Source organism: Rhinolophus sinicus, linkage group LG16 (genome assembly GCF_036562045.2).
Source record: "Rhinolophus sinicus isolate RSC01 linkage group LG16, ASM3656204v1, whole genome shotgun sequence".
Classification (NCBI taxonomy): Eukaryota; Metazoa; Chordata; class Mammalia; order Chiroptera; family Rhinolophidae; genus Rhinolophus; species Rhinolophus sinicus.
Genome location: NC_133765.1, coordinates 21,548,053 through 21,571,516, shown reverse-complemented (window position 1 = coordinate 21,571,516; position 23,464 = coordinate 21,548,053). Strand labels below are relative to the sequence as shown.

At 36.4% G+C, this 23,464-nt stretch overlaps 1 protein-coding gene across 2 annotated transcripts in view; it reads right to left on the bottom strand.

The window, feature by feature from the left end:
• Nucleotides 1–23,464, bottom strand: part of TTC28 (tetratricopeptide repeat domain 28) — a 611,406-nt gene that overhangs the window by 573,596 nt on the left and 14,346 nt on the right. For both annotated transcript variants that reach the window (XM_074321572.1, XM_074321573.1), the window contains exon 2: nt 4,842–5,120. In XM_074321572.1, the coding sequence (XP_074177673.1) occupies nt 4,842–5,120 (279 nt within the window). The remainder of the gene's footprint in view (nt 1–4,841; nt 5,121–23,464) is intronic.

Here is a 23,464-nt window from a genome sequence, read left to right as displayed (position 1 = left end):
TGGATAATCCCCTCCTATAGTAGTTCTGAGCTTGGCCATGTGACTTGCTCTGGCCAAAGGGACAACAGCAAATGTGGTATAAACAGACTCAAAAAATGCTTGTGCATTAGTGCTTCCATTCTTTTACAGTTTTTGGAATCCTACAAGTGCCATGTGAAGCAGCCCAGGAAACCTGCTGGATGATAAAAGACACATGGCCCAGTTGCTGCTGTTCCCCTAGCCAACAGCATACCAACTGTCAGATGTGTGAGTGAGACTGCCTTAGATGATCCCACCACCCCTCAAACCTCTAGTTGACCTCAAGCACATGAGCAAACCCAGCAGAAATCAGTTGGGTCAACCCAGACCGGAAGAACTACCAGCTGACACACAGAATCTTGAGCTAAATAAATGGTTGTTATTTTAAGCCACTAAGTTTTGAAGTGATTTGTTACAGAACAAAAGCTAGCAGATACAAGTACTGATCAACAATACATTCCTTTCGCTTTTTTTCTAAATCATGGAGAAGAGGTAGAATATTAAAACAATGAAAAAAAGTCAATATGCTAACTTTAAAAAATAATTCATTAAATATTGTTACCAGAGAAGACAGCAGAACTACGCTGACCTATAATAAATGCTTAATAGATATTTATTGAATTGAAATAAATGATGTATTGCCACATATAAAAGAACAACAGGATCTGGTAAGTTATTCAAAAGATTATATATATTATCTACGTGGTAAAAAAAAAACAAAAAACCCAACAGCAACAATTCTTCCTCTTCTCTCTGCAACACATATATCTTAATGGAGTATTTTATCCATTTTGGTGTACTTTTTAAAAACAATCAGCAGAAATTGGAAGGATTCAGAAGATTACTAAGATTATTATAAGGGGAAGAAAATTGCTCAAAAAGAATTGGGTAGGTTAACTAAACACTACATGTATATAAATACAGAACAACTACTAACTTCATGATTATCATCATCATTGACCATCATGTATTAAGTAACCTGTGAAAAGCTCAGTGCTGAGTGCCTAACATTATTTTATTTAATCCTCAATACAACCCTTCAAGGTTTGTGATGTTAACTCAGTTTACAAATGGGAAAACTAAGGCTTATAGAAGTGAAGTAACATGTAGGGGCGGGGCGGAAATCTAGGTCCAACTCCAAAGAACCAGCAGCCCTCGCTTCATACGTATATTATTTTAATATACATGGATTTCAGTTACCAGAAATTAAATAACACCAGTTCCCTAATAATACAATTCAAATCTCAGTTACCACAGTATATTAACCTTGAGTAAACACACAAAATACAAACTCCACTGCTAGCTCTTTGGTCCACAATCACTTCGTAACTAAGAAGTACATCATGACTAGTATCAGCCATATCACTTGTTTCAAAGTATGTTGGTGATTGGTCACTGCACATCTGTTACCCAGCTCATACACAAACAGCAAAGAGGTAGGTGAGTTGCCTCCTTATTTCCCAGTGATGTCCTTTCTTTCATTCTTGATATTGTTAATTTGTGTCTTCTCTCTTTTGTCTCATTAGTCTACCTAGAGGTTTAATTCTTTATTTCTTTCCAGACAATCAACTGTTAGTTTCATTGATTTTCAGTACTGTACATTTTCTCTTTCATCAACTTCTACTTTTTATTATTTCCTTCTTTCTAATTATTTTATATTAAATTTGCTTTCCTCATTTCTTAAGATGGGAATTTAGGTCATTTATTTTAAACATTTCTTCTCTTTTTAATATAAGCATTAAAGCTAAAATGTTCTCTCCTAGCACCACTTTTGCTGCATCCCACAGATTTTGACATATATTTTCATTATCATTCAGTTCAGAACATTTTGTAGTTTTTCTTGTGAGTACTTCTTTGATCCATGGATTATTTAGAAGTTTGCTGCTTGATTCCCTAATAAAAATAAAACTTAAGTTAAAATGCAAAGACAGAGAATAGCAAAAATAACCTAGAAAAAGAACAACAAAGTTGGAAGACTCACAATATCTGATGTTGAGACTTCAAATAGAGCTACGGTAATTAAGACAAGCATAAGAATAGACAGATCAATAGAACAAAACAGAGTCCAGTAATAGCCCCATACTTTTATGATCAAAGATAATTCAATGGGGGAAAGAATAGTCTTTTCAACTAATGTTACAGAGGTCGCTGGTTCAATTCCCACATGGGCCAGTGAGCTATGCCCTCTACAGCTAAGATTGTGAACAACGGCTCTCCCTGGAGCTGGGAGGCCATGATCAGCCAGAGGTCGGTGTGGGCTGCCATGAGCTGCTGCGGGCTGCTGTGCTGCCATGGGCTGCCGTGTGCTGCCATGAGTGGCTGGCAGCCAGCGAGAGCTGCCGTGAGCTGCTGTGAGCAGCCAGCTGATGACCAGCAACTGACTGCCTCGGCCGGGAGGGAGCACAAGGTTCATAATACCAGCATGGGCCAGGGGAGCTGTGTCCTACACAACTAGACTGAGAAACAACGGTTTGAACTGAAGTGGGGGTGGGGGGGAGAAGTGGAAGAAGGGGAAAAACAAAAACCATGGTTATCTATATGAAAAAATAAATAAATAAACCTGACCCCTTACCTCATATGTCATATCCCAAAATTAACTCAAAATGAATAATAGACCCAAAGGTAAAAACTATGAAAATTCTAGAAGAAAATATTAAAACTTTATAACCTTGAGTAAGACAAATATTTCTTAAACAGGACACACAAAAAATGAACATAAACAGACAACAGCTAAGAGGCAGTTGGAAATAAGTATCATAATTTAGTAATCGGACTGGGCTTATTGTTTTGGGGAACTCTCATAGTGCTTTGTTCATACCTCTTTTGCAGCCCACATCACACCAAAATCATTCTTTCATTCAGACAAAGTATACATGAATAAAAGACTCTCCATCCAATCTCTGGAACCCTTGAATCTTTATATATAGAGAGAAACTGGAAGGTATGTTTTCCCACATCAAAATACACAACAATAACACTTCAGAGAAAGATTTCAGAAAGGCAAAAGGATTATAATGAAAAAGTCAGTTAGAAAAGTCAAAATTAAAGGAAAAAATTGATGAAGTTTCACCACACATATCTTTATGACAAGAAAGTATACGTGAACCTTCTTTTACATAATCAGTATACTCCTAGAAAAATAAGTATAAAATCAAGTTTTTATAAAATGAAACTTTTTTATGTAGTGGAAACTTCTTTATAGATTAATTATATTATGAATCATTTTGTATAGGAAGACCCTTTCGTGACTTCAATAATAAACCCTAATTTATATTTTATATAATTCTAAATGTTCTTAAGTTAGCTGCTTAAAATCAAATATGGAGCTGAATAGTAATGCAAATTGTAAATATACAATAACTTCACTTATAAGGGAAAAAAATCAGAGACTAAAACTTGATAAAAATTATCCTAAAAGGTTAATTTTTCATCTATAATCACAGAAGTTCACCTTTTTCAGCTTTACGTGTGTGTGTAAAAATCACAAGAGGTTGACCAAAAAAAGTACAAATGACATTTAAAAACTGAAAAAGATAAAAGTTTAAAGATGTTCACAAATATATGAAGACTACAAATGGATCCAAAAAGGAGATACTTAATTTGAAAATTAGGCTCTCTATATTTATCAGGCTCTTTGCATCAACCATACGCCTTTAAAAAAAAGAAAAGAAAAAAAGACACATGCCAAGCCATGCTAGAATAATTTACTAATTTGAACCTTTTTAAGAAAAAAATCAATCATAGTTATCCTATACCAAACACCTACTATGTATAAGTAACAAACTATTTAACTCTTAAATAACCTTATAAGGTAAGTATTATTATACCATTTATCTTAACCCCAAGAGGTCCAAGAGATTTACTCAAAGCCATATTGTCATTAATAGAAGAGAAAAAATTTGAACCTAGGTCTGTCCTTTGAAAACAGCATTCTAACTCCCAAATGTTGTCATATAACAATTTTTTAAAAATATTTTGTTTCATTTATAATAATTATAGTTATAAAAGAAATCCTTTAGGGAATTACAGAATACTAAACAATTCTTGAGGTAACAGCAATACTGGAAATTCCACTGAATGAGGCCAAAAATAGCTACCAGAGTTGAAGTATAAAGTAATATGACTGTGACATATTATTAAACAGTAAGAATCTTTTTAAATCTCTAAGAAATATCCATTAACATTTGTTAACTCAACAGAAAGCCAAGAATAGGATCAAATGGTTTTGCATTCAATAAAAAATACCTCAAACACTTCAGTCACATCTTAAGAAACTGTTTCTAAAATACACTGGGGATTAGGCAGTGAATAGACACACTGAAAATAAAGTATACGAGTATACAAAACAAAGATAACTCAATCCTCAAATTATTCAAGGGAATACAGATAATTACAATGACTTATTAGAAAAAACGCTTCTCTGATTAAATACCATTCTGAAAAGAGATATTGACAGGGAATAAAATTAGTTATTTTAAACTGAAGGAAAGAAACATGATCATCATACTCTATCTAAAACATCTGTGCAAAAAAAAAATCCAATATCTATCTAAGTAATTAGAATGTGTCCTATCAAGAACCTGAGTGAAAAAAATTCAAATCTCAAACATACAGGAAAAGAATTAAACTTGGACATGCAAAGCCTGTTTCCAAAGCATAAAAAACGGAAGCGATTCACTAGTGTACCTGCTCAATGAAGCCATTCTACATTTTGCCAAAGTACAGACTATTAAAATATTAGTAACTGCACTGAGTCAATAAAATGTTACATTAAAATAAGAAATCAGCACAAAAGATTCTAAGAAAGTAAATGAAATTTCTACCTTAGGCCATTTGGGATTGAGAAGTCGAGCTTTGATTGCATCATCCAGTGCCTTGTCATACTGCTGGATTTTCATATATGCTGCAGATCTATTGCTGTATAAGATGCAATTCTGAGGGTCAACAGCCAGGGCTTCATTGTACAGAACAATAGCTGTGTGGAAATCTCCATCATGACAGGCCTGGTTACTTTGACGAACTTTCTCAACAAATTCAGCTTTGCTCAGCACTGGCCCATCAGGACTTCTCTGGCCAATAGTCTTAGCACCAAAGAGAGGAATCTACAAACAGAGAAAATTTATGAGACAAAGTATGGATAATCCAGAGGGGTTCCTTGTCTGAATTTCAAGAGAACACAAACATTGTTCATGGTCTACTTTACATGATAGTTAACTTTTGTGCCCTGTGATAAAAGTGAACTGGCATCTCAAAATACTTAACCATAGAGCTGGGAGGACTATGGGGTGAAGCTGGGCCCCTTGTTAACTCTCTAGTCCTGACTTCCTGTTAAAACTTTGTGGTAAGTTCCAGGGGAAGGATGCTAATAATAGAATAGCCATCTTGGAATCGGGGCTTTTTGCTTCTTCATGTGGGCAGCCGGTCAGGAGTGTGCATTCGCACACTCCTGGGACGACCCTGTTTCTTTTTTCTTTTCCCAAATAAACCGTTCTTTTGGTGGATTTTCTGCAGAGTTATTTTTTGCCAGTCAATACCTGAAAGACAATAAACTTTCCGGGAAGCAGCCAACATAATGGCTTGAGTGCCTATGTATACGAGTATATGTATGTGTGTGTTTATATGTATATACATATAGTTATAAACTTACATATTTATATTTACATATGCATACATTTTTTATTGAATTAATGAATAAATGCAAAAGGGTACTCAAGCTTTTCCTTGACAATTTAAAGTTATACTAAGAGAAGGACTAAAATACAAATCTATATGGATAATATGATCTCAACTATGTTAAGATGATGGAACTTAAGAGAATAATGAAAGGAACAAGATCAAAATATATTAACTAGGCTAAGTTACCTTTGAATATAAGACTGTAGATTGCTTTTATTTTCTTAAAATTTTTTCTTATCTAAAAATTAGGCAATGAGCATATGTAAGTTTTAACACTTTGTAAGCGGGCATTTTCCCGCCAAATCGCGTCGTAACACGGGGCTTTTTTGACATTTTCTCGCCAAAATTAGACTTTCCATAAAATATTCATATCTTTCGATCTATTTGATATTTTTCTATGAAACTTTCAGTGTTTTAGTTTAAAAAGAGGTCTCTATTTATTTACTTTGCAAAATTTTTGCCGGTTCCAACTAGAGGCGATATGACAAGTTTACCGTTTCCCGCAAAAAATGTGTTAAAAATAAACAATAAATTTTAATGTACCAATGAATCTTTTCAGATTGGCAAATTTGGGGCTATAATTTGGCACCTATCATGGAATTTCAAATACAAACACCAATTTTTGGAGATCACCGAAAAGAAAAAAAGAAACTACCAGAAATTATGTCTTAGCAATTTAAGACCTGTTTTGATGTTGATTTTTCCAAATCACTAAGTTTTCTATGACTTTATAGCAGTGACCTTAAAACTAAAGGGAGGGGAGGGACGGGGGCGGACGGTTGGCTCAGTTGGTTAGAGCGCGAGCTCTGGGCAACGGGGCTGACGGTTCAATTCCCACATGGGCCAGCCAGCTGCACCCTCCGAACTAAAATGAGGTCAATGAGCTGCCGCTGAGCTCCTGGGTGGCCAGATGGCTCAGTTGGTTGGAGCGTGGGCTCTCAACCACAAGGCTGCCAGTTCGACTCCTGCAAGGGATGGTGGGCTGCGCCCCCTGCAACTAACAACAGCAACTGGACCTGGAGCTGAGCTGCGCCGTCCACAACTAAGATTGAAAGAACAACAACTTGACTTGGAAAAGGCCTGAAGTACACACTGTTCCCCCAGTGAAGTCCTGTTCCCCTTCCCCAATAAAAAGCTCAGTAAAAATCTTAAAAAAAAAAAAAAAAAAAAAAAACTAAAGGGAGAGAATCAGTCAAACATTATTATTCTCTTTTTTGTTTTTTATTGGGGAATATTGGGGAACAGTATGTTTCTCCAGGGCCCATCAATCAGCTCCAAGTCGTTGTCCTTCAATCTAGTTGTGGAGGGCGCAGCTCAGCTCCAAGTCCAGTCACCGTTTTCAATCTTTAGTTGCAGGGGGCACAGCCCACCATCCCATGTGGGAATTGAAGAGGAAACCTTATTGTTGAGAAGCTGCGCTCTAACCAACTGAGCCATCCAGCCGCCCCTCTGGAAGCTCAGAGGCAGCTTGTTGTCTTAAATCTGGTTGTGGAGGGCACAGCTCACTGGCCCATGTGGGAATCGAACTGGCAACCCTGTCGTTCAGAGCCCGCACTCTAACCAACTGAGCCATCAGGCCATCCTTTATTCATTTGTAAAACAGGAAAATTATGAACTGCAATAGAGTCCCAAGGGAAGAAACTTAAGACAGCAGTATCAAGAAAGACAGTCTGCAATTCAAAGCAGGCTTGCCCTAAGTGAAACTAAAACAAGAGTGTAATTTCCTTCCCTAATGTCTTCCTTTAAAACTCAGTCCAGTCCCTCCATTAAAAAAAGGACAGATCTACCGTGTTTCCCCAAAAATAAGACCTAGCCAATTAGCTCTAATGCATCTGATATTATATTATATTATATTATATTATATTATATTATATTATATTACACCGGGTCTTATAGTAAAATAAGACCAGGTCTTATATTATTTTTTGCTCCAAAAGACACATTAGAGCTGACTGTCCGGCTAGGTCTTATTTTCAGGGAAACAGTAATACGTAACACACAAAGAGTACTTTTGTACTCTTGGTACAAAAGTAAAAGACTGGAGGAATCTGCATTACATTAAAAAGAACAAAGTCCACAGAGAGGAGGAAGAAAGGCAGAGTTAATTTCCCACATTGGCAACCACTATTTTTCCTCTGTTTACAGGGATATCATGTCCTAGATTTCTTGAAACATTAAAATATCCTAAAAGTTTCAAATATCAGTGTCCACGTTTATCCCTCAACTCCCTCATGTTGGAAGTGGCTAACCAATAATGTATTCTGGTTGGTTGTTGTTGTTTTCAGATTATGATCATGAAGCATATTGCTTGAAAGTGAATGGACTATGTAACATTAACCAACAAAAAATATTTCCCGGAACAGTCTTGGTTTTTAATTATTTTATCCATATCATCAAACCAATGTGTAAGACACTGACAATGTATAAGACTAATTTCATTTTGGAAAATACAGTCATTGTGACAATAATTAAGGGTAGTACTAGCCATAAATTATAGAAACAAATTCTACATTTAAAAATTCAGGAATACAACATAAAAATAGCAATAACAGCCTTTAAAAGTAAAATGGTTAGGTTCCTATATGGCCCAAAGTGAAAAAGACATGATCCTACTACTACAGCATTCCCTACTTCTCAGAGTAATAATTTTGGTTCAATGCCAACACAGAAAAGAATCAAATTAAGAAAAAAAGCATTCTATTATCTCCATCTATAGTAACATAAACTAACATTTCCCATAATATTTTCTATAGAACCCCTAGGTCCTTGGGATTCTGGGATGAACAAAGTTAAATAAGTTTCTTCTCTAGTGGAAGATCTCTCAGAGCTTTTATTGTACACATTGTGAATGTGAGAGGGGAGATACCTACATTATGAGATCAAAGGACTTTTTGGTAGAGTACATAACTAGACCAGAAATTGCTTGAAACACTGATGTAAAAACTATCAAATAAGGCCTCCGAGAGCACAGAAAAACACTGCGCAAAAGTTAGTGCTAGTGCAGAAAGACTATAACTACTAGAGAACTCCAACACCATCATCACCACCAAGTGTCCACAAATTTAAGAGAAACATGCACTCTAGCAAGTGTACACAGAAGCTTCTAACTTGTCAAAATATGCCTGTGTCTACTCAGCTGGTTACAATACGGTCCATAGGAGGCTAAGAAATAGTAATTTTTGTGTATGGTTAAAAAAGGAATATAATTTCCCTAGTCCTTCTCTACTCTCTTTGTAGTTGATAAACTTGGAATAACAGAGAAAACACTTTTGCACGTATTTCTCAGTTTACACCTATAGTACTTAGAACAACTGGCCATATTACATTCAGAGATTATTAGAGTGAACAGTACTACCTAAGGAGATAAAGACAAATTTCTGAATGACTCATTTAATTAAACTATTATATTCTTTCTTCCCTCAAATATTTCATATATGTACAGTTTATAGTTTTCAACATATATTAACATTGTTGATATTCTCCTCTGACCCTATGACAAACATCTCAAAAGGGTAGAGGGAGTGTCAATCACATATGGACCAAACAAACTCAGAATATTCAGCCAAATATAATTACTAGAAATTCAGCCACATATAATTACATAGTTCCGGCCTTGTTATAAAATTTGGTTATTCAAATGATTTGGAAAAATACTTATCATCTATTACATAAAAAAATTATAGGTAAACCAAAGAATTAAATGTTTAAAATAAAATTACAAAATTACTATAATGAAACAGAATCCTTAGCATATAAACTGAGGAAGGCCTTTCTAAATACAACACAAAACCTAAAAACATAATGGAAAGACTTATAAATTTGACAATATAAATATTTTAAATATCTGTATAAAAATAGATTTAAAAAAGCAAAAAGATGAGTAACAAATCAGTAAAATAAACTATTTGTAACATGATAAGAGGCTAATTTTATTACGTATATAAAAATATCCTGCAAATCAATAAGAAAAAAAACAATCCAATGGAAAAAATGAACAAAGAATATACACAGACAGATCACAAGAAAGGAAATCCATATGGCTTTTAAGCATATTTTTAAAATGTGTGACTTCAGTTATATTAAAATAAAATTAAACCTCAAGATCTCATTTTTCACTTCCCGTACTAATAAAACTTATCGGTACACTTTAACGGTAAGGCAATAAAAACAGTTACACTCATACATTGTTGCTGAGAGTGCAAACTGATAGAATTTCTTGATAGAACAATTTAGGGATATCTATAAAAATGTAAAAGGTATGTATCTTTTGAAATCTAGAAATGTTTTCCACTCCTGGCAATTTATGTACAGATACATTTACCTATGTAAACGAAGTCACACATACAAGGATACTCATAACAGTATCATATGTATTAGCATGAGGTTAGAAATAACCTAAATGTTAGACAACAGAAAATATATAAATTAGTTTTAACAGATCCATATAATTGATACTACAAATCTAGCCAAAAGAATGAGTCAGCGTAGCATTTGAGATCTTGCTCCCCAGCATACGTCATCAGTTTGACTCAAATAAACTCATAAAAATTCTCTAAAAAAAAGAAAAAGAATGGGGGAGATTTTGCATAGCGATATGGAAAAAGAAAAAAAATCAAGACACAGAACAAATATGTACAATACATTATCTTCAATGAAAACGGGGGAAGGAAATAATGCATACATGTACATACACTTAACATGCTTAAGTATACAAGGTATGATCAAACAATATGGTGAATGCTTCAATAAAAAAAAATTTATTCCAGTAAAAGATACATTGCCATTAATCCCCCTCAAAATACTCCCCCTCGCTTCAAACACACTTATCCCATCATTCTTGCCACTTTCTGAAGCAGTTCTGGAAGTCCTCTTTCATGAGTGTCTTTAGTTGCACTGTCGTGGCTGCCTCAATGTCCTGAATCGATTCAAAACATTTTCCTTTCATGGTCATTTTGACTTTGGGGAAGAGCCAGAAGTCGCACGGTGCCAGATCCGGTGAATAAGGTGGATGAGGACATACCATAATGTTTTTACTTGACAGAAACTGCCATACCAGAAGCGATTTGTGACACAGACTGTTGTCATGATAGAGGATAAAGACACTCAAGAAAGAAGACTTCCAGAACTGCTTCAGAAAGTGGCAAGAATGATGGGATAAGAGTGTTTGAAGCAAGGGTGAGTATTTTGAGGAGGATTAATGGAAATGTGTCTCTTAGTGTATCAATTTTTTTATTTAAATATTCACTGTTTTGTTTTGTTTTTCATCACACCTCCTATATGGGTTAATCATGCCAGAAACAACATATAAAAAAGTAGAATAACAGCCTCAAAAGATACTTGTTTGAGGACTGGAAAGTGGTGACAGGAAAGAGACCAACTTTTCAATTTTGTACTATTTGATATTTTACATATGCATATGCCAGGGATGCCAAAAAAATGTATACACATTTTAAGAGCTGTTATCTTAAAATTTTAAGAGCTGTTATCTTAAAATGTGTATACATGTTTTTGGCACCCATTGTTATGGCACCCTCTGTATATAACCTACTTTTTTTCAAAATACAAAAAAAGAAATCATTTTGAAAACAGAGCATAGCTTACTTTTATATATCAGAGCACCCATAGTTGTAGAATCTGTTTGCTTTCTAAGGGTGACCGGCTGAGAAAACAAAAGGGAGTTAAAAACCAGCCTTTGTGGGCCGGCCCGGTGGCTCAGGTGGTTGGAGCTCCGTGCTCCTAACTCCGAAGGCTGCCGGTTCCATTCCCACATGGGCCAGTGGGCTCTCAACCACAAGGTTGCCAGTTCAACTCCTTGACTACCACAAGGGATGGTGGGCAGCGCCCCCTGCAACTAGCAATGCCAACTGGACCTGGAGCTGAGCCGTGCCCTCCACAACTAAGATTGAAAGGACAACAACTTGACTTGGAAAAAAAAAGTCCTGGTAGTACACACTGTTCCCCAGTAAAATAAAATAAAAGTCCTGTTCCCCTTCCCCAATTATAAAAAAAAAACCCACAGCCTTTGCAACCTGTCCCACAGCTGCATAAGCCTACAGGAAGGGGGCTACCACTTTCTAAATCTCACAAAGTCACTCTCCACTCACCAAGCTATTCTTATGTCTAGAGAGCACGACTTTTTTGAATTCACACAAAGGCCCCAAATACAGAAGCAAAGGCTATATATTAGTTGTGTATTTTAAAAACAAATAAAATAGACAACACAAAATTTCACCAGAGAATTGATCATATAATAAAGAATTCAATGTACATTCCAAAACTAAAATATACAATACCTGAAATTAAGAACTTTGTGGATGGGTTTATAAGATTTGACACAACAAATGACAGGATTAATAAACTGGAAAAAAGTCCATAAAAAATACCCAAAACGAAATATACCCAAAAAGAAAAAGAAAAGGGGGGAAAAAAGGTCAGTATGTAAGAGACATGAGGAACATGTTCAAGAGGTCTAACACACATATAATTGGAATCCCAGAAGGACAGAGAAGGGAATAGAGGCAATCTTTGAATACCTTGTGACCAAGAATTTTCTAAAACTGATGAAAGACATCAACTCATAGAATACTGAACCCATTGCTTCAAGAATTTCACCCAACCCCAAGATACCACAAAAAAAATCTACACCTACACACATCATAGTCAAACTGCTCAAAACCAAAAACAAAGAGAAAAATGTTAAAACAGACGGGGAAAAAATAAGACACATTACTTTCAAAAGAACTACAAGCAGTCAATAGCAATGACAGGAGCTGAAATAGTAGCTAACCTAAAATTCTGTACCCAGAGAAAATATTATTCAAAGATGAAGTTGAAATAGGGACCATCATACATTGCTGATGGAATTTAAGATGGTACAGCCACTGTGGAAAACAGTTTGGCAGGTCCTCAAAAGTTAAATATAGAGTGATTACCATACGACCCAGCAATTCCACTCCTAGAAATATACCCAAATGAACTGAAAATGTATGTACACACAACAATTTGTACACAAATGTTCATAGCAGCATTATTTATAATAGCCAAAAAGTGAAAACAACCCAAATGTCTATCAAATGATGCATGAAAAAACAAAATGTGACAAAGCCATACAATGGAACCATAAAGAAGAATAAAGTACTGACACACATTAGAACATGAACCTTTAAAACACTATGTTAAGTAAAATAAGCCAAACACAAACAGCCATAAATTGTATAATTCCATTTATTTTAAATGTCCATACTAGGCAAACTCACTGAGACAGAAAGTAAATTAATGGTTGCCAAAGGCTAAAGGTAGGGGAAATGGGAAGTGACACCTCACAAATAATGGATTTCTTTTGAGGGTGATGGAAATGTTGTGGAATTAGATAGTAATGATGGTTGTGAATAAAGCAAAAAACATTGAATTGTACACTTTAAAATGGTGAAAATTTTATGGTACATTAATTATATCTCTCTTTTTTTTTTTAATTGAGGAAGGGGAACAGGACTTTATTGGGGAACAGTGTGTACTTCCAGGCCTTTTTTTTTTCCAAGTCAAGTTGTTGTCCTTTCAATCTTAGTTGTGGAGTGTGCTGCTCAGCTTCAAGTTGTTGTCTTTTCAGTCTTAGTTGTGGAGGGCGCAGCTCAGCTCCAGCTCCAGTTGCCATTTTCTAGTTGCAGGGGGCGCAGCCCACCATCCCATGCAGGAGTCGAACGGCAACCTTGTGGTTGAGAGGACGTGCTCCAACCAACTGAGCCATCTGGGAGCTCAGCGGCAGCTTAGCTCAAGGTGCCGAGTTCAATCTTAGTTGCAGGGGGCGCTGCCCACCATCCCTTGCGGGAGTCGAGGAATTGAACTGGCAACCTTGTGGTTGAGAGCCCACGCTCCAACCAACTGAGCCATCCGGGAGGCAGCTCAGCTCAAGGTGCTGTGTTCAATTTTAGTTGCAGGGGGCGCTGCCCACCATCCCTTGCGGGACTGGAGGAATCAAACTGGCAACATTGTGGTTGAGAGCTCACTGGCCCATGTGGGAATCAAACCGGCAGCCTTTGGAGTTAGGAGCATGGAGCTCTAACAGCTTGAGCCACCGGGCCGGCCCAAATCATATCTCAATTTTTTAAAAATGTAAAATAAATGTTTGTTCAAACAAACAAAAACTGAGGGAATTTATCAACAGCAGGCCGACACCAAACGAAATACTGAAGGAAAATGATCTTAGACAGAAAGATGGAAATGTAGTAAGGAAGGAATAATACTGGAAAGGGTAAATATAAAAGAACATTAGCTATACAAAATATATACTGTGATGTCTTGTGAAGTTTAAGATATATATACATTTGTAACACAAAATATAGGATGTAATAAATGGAGCTAAATTCCCTAAAGAGGTGTTTCTCAAATCTTTTTATATACATATATATCTATATATGTGTGTGTGTGTGTGTGTGTGTGTGTGTGTGTATATATATATACACACATACATATATATACACACACACACACATATATATAAATCAACTGAAAATCTCATTAAAAATGCAGGTTCTGATTCACTAGGTTTAGGATGGTGCCTGAGATTCTGCCTTTCTAACAAGCTCCTGATGTACTGATATTGTTGGCCTACATACCACACTTTAAGTATCAAGGTTCTAGCAAAATCAGGTAAGTAATGAAAATATTAATTTTATTAGACCATATTAAGTCAAGGATGCATGCCATAATCACTACGGGAATCATAAATGAAGAGTAAAAAGCTGTTTAACGAACAAGTTAATAGAAAAATAATAAAATAAAAATTTTTGATTAAGCCAAAAAGTAGAAAAAAAGAAACATTAAAACAAGTGGGCAATAAATGTAAGAACTAAAAGTCCTAGAAGAAAACAAAGGAAACAGGTTAGGAAAAGATTTCTTAGCTAGAACACACTAAGATGATCTACCATATACTAAGCAGTCTCGTAGGGATAAAATCTGTACATAGTGAATAACAGTAAAAGCGGCTTGCCAAGAAAACCCTGGCTCCATCAGTAACAAGCAGACTCAAGCAGTTCTTTATGTCTTGTACAGCCCTATGCTTCTAGAGGGGGGGAAAAAATCTTCCTCACCAGGCCAGTGATCATACCAGTGACCCCCAACAGAGATCCTCTAGATCAGGGGTGTCCAAACTGTGGCCCACGGGCCAACTGCGGCTCGCAATCCATTGTTAATTGGCCCGCAGCAAATTCCAAAAATATGTTTAGTTTACTTAAATAAACCAGGTGAGGCAATACGTACTTCACCTCGAGTGAGTGGCCCGGCTGTTTGTGTATTTTACCGCATATGGCCCTTGGTAAAAAACGTTGAAAAAAGTTTGGACACCCCTGCTCTAGATCAAAGAGGGACAAATCAGAAGACAGTAAGGAAATTGGCCACACAAATAGAGAAGGAACTGGTTATCTAGAGGAAACAAAATAAAAGCAGTAAGGGCCAGGCATGTTTGAGGAACAACAAAAAGACCAGTGTACATGAGGACAGGATAGAAAGTAAAGGTATTTAAGGTCATACAGGTAGCTCGGGTGCAAACCATTTAGAGCTGCACTATCCATTACAGTACCCACCAGCAATATGTGGCTACTTAAATTTTTTTTTTTTTTTTTTTTTTTTTTATTGGGGAAGGGGAACAGGACTTTTATTGGGGAACAATGGTCAAATTGTTGTCCTTTCAATCTTAGTTGTGGGGGGTTCTGTTCAGCTTCAAGTTGTTGTTCTTTCAGTCTTAGTTGTGGAGGGCGCAGCTCAGCTCCAGGTCCAGTTGCCGTTTTTTCTAGTTGCAGGGGGCACAGCCCACCATCCCTTGCGGGAGTCGAACCGGCAACCATGTGGTTGAGAGGACAGGCTCCAACCAACTGAGCCATCCGGGAGCTCAGCGGCAGCTCAGCTCAAGGTGCCGTGTTCAATTTTAGTTGCAGGGGGCGCTGCCCACCATCCCTTGCGGGACTCGAGGAATTGAACTGGCAACCTTGTGGTTGAGAGCCCACTGGCCCATGTGGGAATCGAACCAGCAGCCTTCGAAGTCAGGAGCACGGAGCTCTAACCGCCTGAGCCACCGGGCCGGCCCAAATTTTTATTTTACTTAATTAAAATTAAAGATTCAGTTCCATGAATGTACTAGCCACACTGCAAATGCTCAGTAGATTACACATGTAGCTAGAAGCTACCAAATTGAACAATGTAGATATAGAATATTTCCATCTTCGAAAGTTTTATTGGGTAGAGCTAGTTTAGAGCTTTGTTGGCTAGAATAAAGATACTTAGAGAAACTAATACAAGAGTCTAAGAGAAAACTAGATACAACATAAGAGGTCATCAGCTCTCAACACTAAAGCAGAGTTGCCATTTATCCTTACAGTAAATTGCCAATCCTTAGGGCAATTAAGTGAACAGTTCCCAACTCTTCCTTTACATGATCTTAATAAGCATCCTTGAAAAGGTATTCCATTGTCCAACAATTTGGGGAAACTTAATATAAATAATTTGGGGGAAATTCTTCACATCTTTGAAAATTTCATTTCTTAAGATTTGAAATCTCTTTTAGCTGATTCTAGAACAATAGTTACCAATACTTTAAAATACTTTGGAAGAAAACAGATTTGGTTACTGTAAGCCTTCCTCAGAACCTTTAATTTGCCAATGTATATTGTGAGTTTCCAAAAAAAAGACAGAATATACATTTTTCCAAATAAGAATTATTATTGTAATCATTGAGCACTTCTGTGCTTTACATATGTTAACTTATTAAATATTCTATGTGCTTCACATATGTTAACTTATTTAATATTCACAAAACCCTATGAAGTAGAAACTATTATTTCCGCATTTTTTGATTAAAAATCAAGGCACAGAAAGGTTAAATAACTTGACTAACAAAAAGGAAGGGTGTGAATGTAATAAACTAATGAGCAGTGGAGCTACGTTTCAAACCCAGGAGGTCTGGCTCTGGAGTCCATAATCTTATCATGATCAAAAATTATGGTGAATGTTTAAGTAAAAATTTACTACAGTATAAGACACATTGCCATTAATCCTCCTCAAAATACTTCCGCTCGCTTCGAACACACGTACCCCATCGTTATTGCCACTTTCTGAAGCAGTTCTGGAAGTCATCTTTCGTGAATGTCTTTAGTTGTGCTGTCATGGTTGCCTCAATGTCCTGAATCAATTCAAAACATTTACATTTCATGTTCATTTTGACTTTGGGGAAAAGCCAGAAGTTGCACGGTGCCAGATCCAGTGAATAAGGTAAATGAGGACACACCGTAATGTTTTTATTTGACAGAAATTTCCATATACCAGAAGCAATGTGTGGCACAGAGCATTGTCATAATAGAGGATGACTTAGGGCACACTTTAAAACATACCTTCTCTCCACTTAGCTCACACCTGACTGACTGCACTGAACAAGGTGAAACTTGTCACACATGCTGTTACTAAGGTTTGACGTGCTGCTTCCTGTATTGAAGATCCCTGCCTTTCCATTGGATAGCACTCAGCAGCAGCATTCACCGTATTTTTTTATCACACTTCACATACTTCCTCTCAGAATTATTTGAAAACACAGTATTTTATTCACCTCCCTAACATCTTGCAGAACTTTGTCCCTACAGTTTGGGAAATGCTAAAAGACTACTTAGTATCTAGGCCTGTCTCTATCTTGCAGCCTCAATAAACCATGCTAGAATTATCCCCCAAATTATTTTGCTTGTTTAAAAACATTCCAGTCTCTAGTTTTTAAATTTTGTAACCTGTGAGGTTTGTTTTTGTTTTGTTTTCTGTTTCAAGAAAGGCTAGATGAGTCAGCTCCAAACTGTATTTACTTGTTAGTTCCCGGTTTCATGCCAGTGAATAACAGAATCTATACTACAAACCATTCAATAAAAATTCTGATTTGGAGATTTACTACAACATAAATCTGATATTCATAAGCTTGTATTTCTACACTGCTCTATTCACTTGAGATGGTTATAAATAAGTCAATACCATTTTATTAGGTAAACAACTCCCTTCTTTTAAAGCTAATATGGAAAATAGTTTGACTTGTTTAGTCATAACAAGATATTCAAAATACACAAGGTCAGAATTAATTATTAAAATTTCAAATTCAACCAACTTATAAATACATGTAACTTAAATATTTAACATGTAAGCATGAATAATTTATATTATCATATGCCAATAAATTTTAAAAGCATTGTTTTTCAGCAATTATGACAAATAGAAATTCCTGAGGCTATTTCTGGTCTCTGAATTTATTGGCACTTTCACATTCTTCTTTTTTGATAGCCATTTTGTGAGAGGTGAACCAGTGAATAAAAACCACTACATGACGTTGTTCCTGTTAAAATAGTCATTTTTGTAAAAGTAAAATCATGACTCTCATACAAATGTATAATGAATATACATCAAAGACTTTATGGAACTCATTAATGAGTGACCCAGTAAAATATTACAACCAATTCAGGGCAGAATTCAAAGTACCAAACATTTATAGACAATCAGAAACACTGCAATGAATTTCTAAATAGATGCAAACTGGCTTCTCAGGGGAGGAGGAGAGTGGTATCAATTATCCCTCACCCTGGAAAGAACATTTGCATTATCTCTGGACAAGAGTAATTTGCACGGCTATCAGTTATCTACAACGCACAGGGCTGTAAGGTTGTTCAAAGACAATAAAAGGCACACACTTCATAGAGTCAGATAACCCAGAAGCAAATACTGCATCCCAGACCATCTAATTTTCCATTGAAAACACCCCGTAATCTTTTTCCAAGTCCATTTCAAGTCTTTTACAATTTTTCCTGACAGTCCCAAAGTGAAGTATATTAGAATGCAGGAAAAGGAACTATCTTTTATTGAAATAATTATGATCAAAAGAAACCTGCCATGAGATAATTAGAAGGAAAGGGTGCCTCAAATAAAAACACTCAATCCAGCAGGAACCTAGAAATGCATAATTAATAAAAATATAATTCTCTGGGTACTCACATCATTTAGGGAGAGTGAAGCCTAGGTCAAAGCATGGAAGTACAGGATTCTGAACTTCACAGTCACCAATACTCTTACAAAACCTGTATTTCAGTCCAATGTAAGTCATGGCTGGCAGGAATAATCGTTGATCACCAGACAAGTAAGTGTTCTCTGAGCTTTTAAACAGGATTATATTCTAACCCATTCTCTCACCTCCATCTTTTTTAAATTAATTCTTAGAATTTGAAAGCACTTTTTGAAGACCTAGATCAGGGCTCAGCAAACTTCAGTGTACGTGTGAAATCTGGCCTGTGGCTTGCTTTTGGAAATAAAGTTTTATTGGAACAGAACCACACCCATTCATTTATACATTGTCTATGGCTCCTTTTGCACTACTGTGTTTCCCCGAAAATAAGACCTAAACGGAAAGTAAATCCTAACGTGATTTTTCAGGATGACATTCCCTGAACATAAGCCCTAATGCATCTTTTGGAGCAAAAATTAATATAAGATCGGGTTTTATTTTCGGGGAAACACGGTATATTGGTAGAGTTTAGTAATTGCAACGCAGACTGTAGCAACTTTAGCCCAGAAGGCCTAAAGTATTTACTGTCTGGTCCTTTATAGAAAAAGTTTGCAAACTTCTGATCTAGATCGATTACTGCCAATACTTTCTAGTTTCCTGACCTCTTTTGAGCATCGGAATCTTTTTCTAATCTCTTAATTGCACATTTTGAGACTGCTAATTGAAAAAATACAAACAAATAGCAAAGGCTACTCTGAATTCAGTATTACCTTTAAATACATGTATATTTCATGAATCAAAACAGTACCTACCAGGTCTGACAATTAAGTTCGCAAATTTGTTGCAAAGATGTTGCTAACCTTTTCTGTTATCAGAGGGATTATTCATTATGAATTTGTACCAACTGGACAGTTAACCAAGTTTACTATTTGGAAGTGCTGAAAAGACTGTGTGAAAAAATTAGAGAAAAACGACCTAAACTTTTCGCCAACAATTCATGGCTCTTGTATCACAACAATGCACCAGTTCACACGGCACTGTCTGTAAGGGAGTTTTTAGCCAGTAAACAAATAACTGTATTGGAATATCCTCCCTACTCACCCGGTCTGGTCCCCAATGACTTCTTTCTTTACCCAAAGATAAAGGAAATACTGAAAGGAAGACATTTTGATAACATCCAGGATATCAAGGGTAATACGAAGACCGCTCTGAAGGCCATTCCAGAAAAAGAGTTCCAAAATTGCTTTGAAGGGTGGACAAGGCGCTGGCATCACCACATAACTTCCCAAGGGGAGTACTTTGAAGGTGACCATAGTGACATTCAGCAATGAGGTACATAGCACTTTGTCCAGGATGAGTTCGCGAACTTAATTGTCAGACCCTGTATATATATTTTGAAAACAGAAGCTTGTATGTAAACCAGTTATTTTGTTTACTCAGTCTCGATGAGTCTTGGTGTACATGTGAATTGAACCATGGACATCCCTTGGAGTCCACGAAACAGTAGAAGCATGATCTGGTAGCGGTTTCCTTGCTACCGAAAATAAAAGGTTACGCTAATCAATTTTGCTATCTAATTGTCATCAAAAATAATGTCTTGATAGCAACTATTCTATTGTTTTTGGCAGACATCTTTCAAAATATAATAAGTTTATATTCAAATCTCAATTATCTTGGTCTATTTATTTATTTAAGGGAACATTCTATAATACTCTGACTTGGAAATTTCAAAGGGAAGTTATGTTGCTCAGAACTAAAAGTTCATAGAAACATTTGTGAGATTTAGTTCTATAGTTGATGGATATCTGTTTAGAAATTTTTTAGAGCAAAACTTTTTTAGCCATGTTTTACATTGCAAACCTTTGAGAATGTCATTTGTTCTGGGCTGACACAGACAAATCTTTCTTCAGAAAATACTAGTTTTGACTGCAGGTACTCCCTCAATCTGTTCCGTAGGCCAGGATAGTCCTTCAATCAGATGAAGCACCAAGTTAAGCATCTCGATATTGCAAAAAAGGAAACTGACAGCAACTTTACCACTTGCCCATTTGATGCCCTCAGGGTATACCACAGAATACCTACATTACAAGCCTTCATCAGAAAATACAACTTCCTACCGTGTCTCCCCGAAAATAAGACCTAACTGGACAATCAGCTCTAATGTGTCTTTTGGAGCAAAAATTAATACAAGACTGGGTATTATATTATATTATATTAGACCTGGTATTATATTATATTGTATTCATATTATGTATTATATAATATACCCGGTCTTATATTATATTATATAAGACCCGGTCTTATTTTACTGTAAGACTAGGTCTTACATGATATTTTACTTATTTTACTATATTTTACTATATTAATCTTTACTTATTTTACTTATTTACTATATTAATTTTTGCTCCACAAGACGCATTAGAGCTGACTGTCCAGCTAGGTCTTATTTTTGGGGAAACATAGTATTATTTGTTGTCCAGAAAGGTTTTTCATTAGCCTAAATCTTCCTCCCTAAAACTTCCAACCATTGGTCTGAGTTTTGTGCCCTAAAACAACATTTAAAGTGTTCTGCCTTCAGATATTGTACACAGTTCCCACATCTCTTGAATGTTGCTACAGCATTTGCAGTTGAGGATTGTTGTGTGCTAAACTTCCTGTCCTTGCAACACTTACTTTTCACTTGGGAGAAAGAGCCAGGAAGAGGAGTTAATCAGGGTGTCTGCTCATTTCTCTTTGATAAGCTGTACCTCTTCCACCACTTCATTTAAAAGCCCATGTGCCCTCAGTAACTTGTTAGGACTAAAAAGCAGCAATCTAGTAAACCCTTAATTTGACTATGTACACCCAAGCCAGTTTCGGCCTTCCCAGAACTGAGACCCTGCTAAAGCCCTGGTCAGGAACTGCTCAGGGGTGACTGCTCAGGGGCTTAAAAAAAACATTTATGCCTAGTCCTTCCTTTCCCTTCCCTCACTGTGAGGTGTTTTCTTAGCACATCCTTTAAGAAGACACATTATCACAAATCTATCACTTGAACAACCATTCCCACTGAGTGGACCAGTAAATCTTTAGGTGAGGGGTAGGAAATGATGTTTTCTCTCTAAAAACCTTAAATTCACTCAAATGTTCATCACATGGCCTAGTCACTTTTTAGGATGCTTTCTGGTTAACTAGTATGTTCCTCTAAAAATATAGTTCTTAAAACTGGACTCAGACTCAGAACGGGGGAGAACCAACAGCAGCTTTCTAATACTATAACACTATTTTCATTAATCAGTTCTAAGACTACTTTCATTAGCTTCTTAGTGATTGAACATATTTAGATCACGTTGAGCTTAAAGAGAACCAAAAATTTTTCCCACAAACTGTGGATAAGTAAGGTTTGTTCATCTGTATTTAATCTAAATGCAGAACCTCATTTATAATTGATGAATTTTGCCGTGATTTATCAACATATTCAACTACTGGGCACATACTTTATGCCAGGCATTTAGGAAGGAAGGAAGGAAGGAAGGAAGGAAGGAAGGAAGGAAGGAAGGAAGGAAGGAAGGAAGGAAGGAAGGAAGGAAGGAAGGAAGGAAGGAAACAAAGAAAGAAAAAGAAAACACATGATCCTTGCACTTGTCAAGATCACAGAATATCGTGGTGGTTTCATCTTATTGTTCTAGTACATCAATTTCAATTTCTTAATTTTTTCAGTGTATTATTTGTGAAAACTCTCATGCCTTTATCCAGGATACAATATTATTAAATAAGACTAGATTTTTAAAAAATAGAGTCCTGTGTTTTGATACAGACTTCCCGCAGGTTTCTATCGACTCTCTGATTATCTAATTCGACAACTTTATTATCATTAAATCTACAAGATTCATGTTGTCCATAAGATTATCATGGGATACTTCATAAAATTATTTAGGAAAATCAAAATACACTATGTTATCTTAGAATCACCCTTTTTCTAAAAAAAGGTAATGAGAGAAGTTTTTAAGTGAACCTATGTTGGCTACTTGCCCTTTTCACCTCTATCTACATTAGTCAGGATTCAGTCAGAAAGACAGAAACCATAACTGTTACTTGAACAAATAGAATGTTATGTAAGATTTATTATCTGAGTATGAAGTTTTTAGGTAAAGAGCTGAAGGGGCAAAAAGAGAACTCTAGAAATCAAAGAGACAGTAACTACAAAAAGCAGCTACCACACCCGGGCTAGGCTACCAAAAGCTTAGAAGAAGGGCCAGGGAACTTAAACTCAGACTTCTTAGGAGACGGCACTGCTCAGCTGGTGCTGGTGTCTGATTTTCTACAAGAGGCCCCATGGGCCTGGGATCCAAACCTCTGAAAAGGGGCATTGGCTGGCTGGTCCTGGTGGTTTCTGAAGGAAGCCTGATGAAACTGGTTAAGTGCTATAAAAACTGGCAACTGGATCCAGCAACTGCTACAGGAAGGTACTGGAGCTGCCCGGATGAAAAAGTGTTGTTAGAGTGGCACTCACAGAATAGCAGAAAGGAAGGCCACAGAGCGCAAAGAAGAAAGAGCAAGTCTTTCCCGCCTTCTCCAGCCCTTTACTGCCCCCTATCTGCCAGCAGAACAGAGAGCAGCTGGCAGTGCAGAAATGCGACTTGCAAGAGTCCCAGACCCCAGGATCACAAAGAATAAACAAAACAGATTTCGAGGTAAGAGATGACTGGCAAAATACTTTCTGTTCTAAGGTCATATAAACTATCTGTTTAATAATACAACTTTGTGCAGGGGATCAAAATC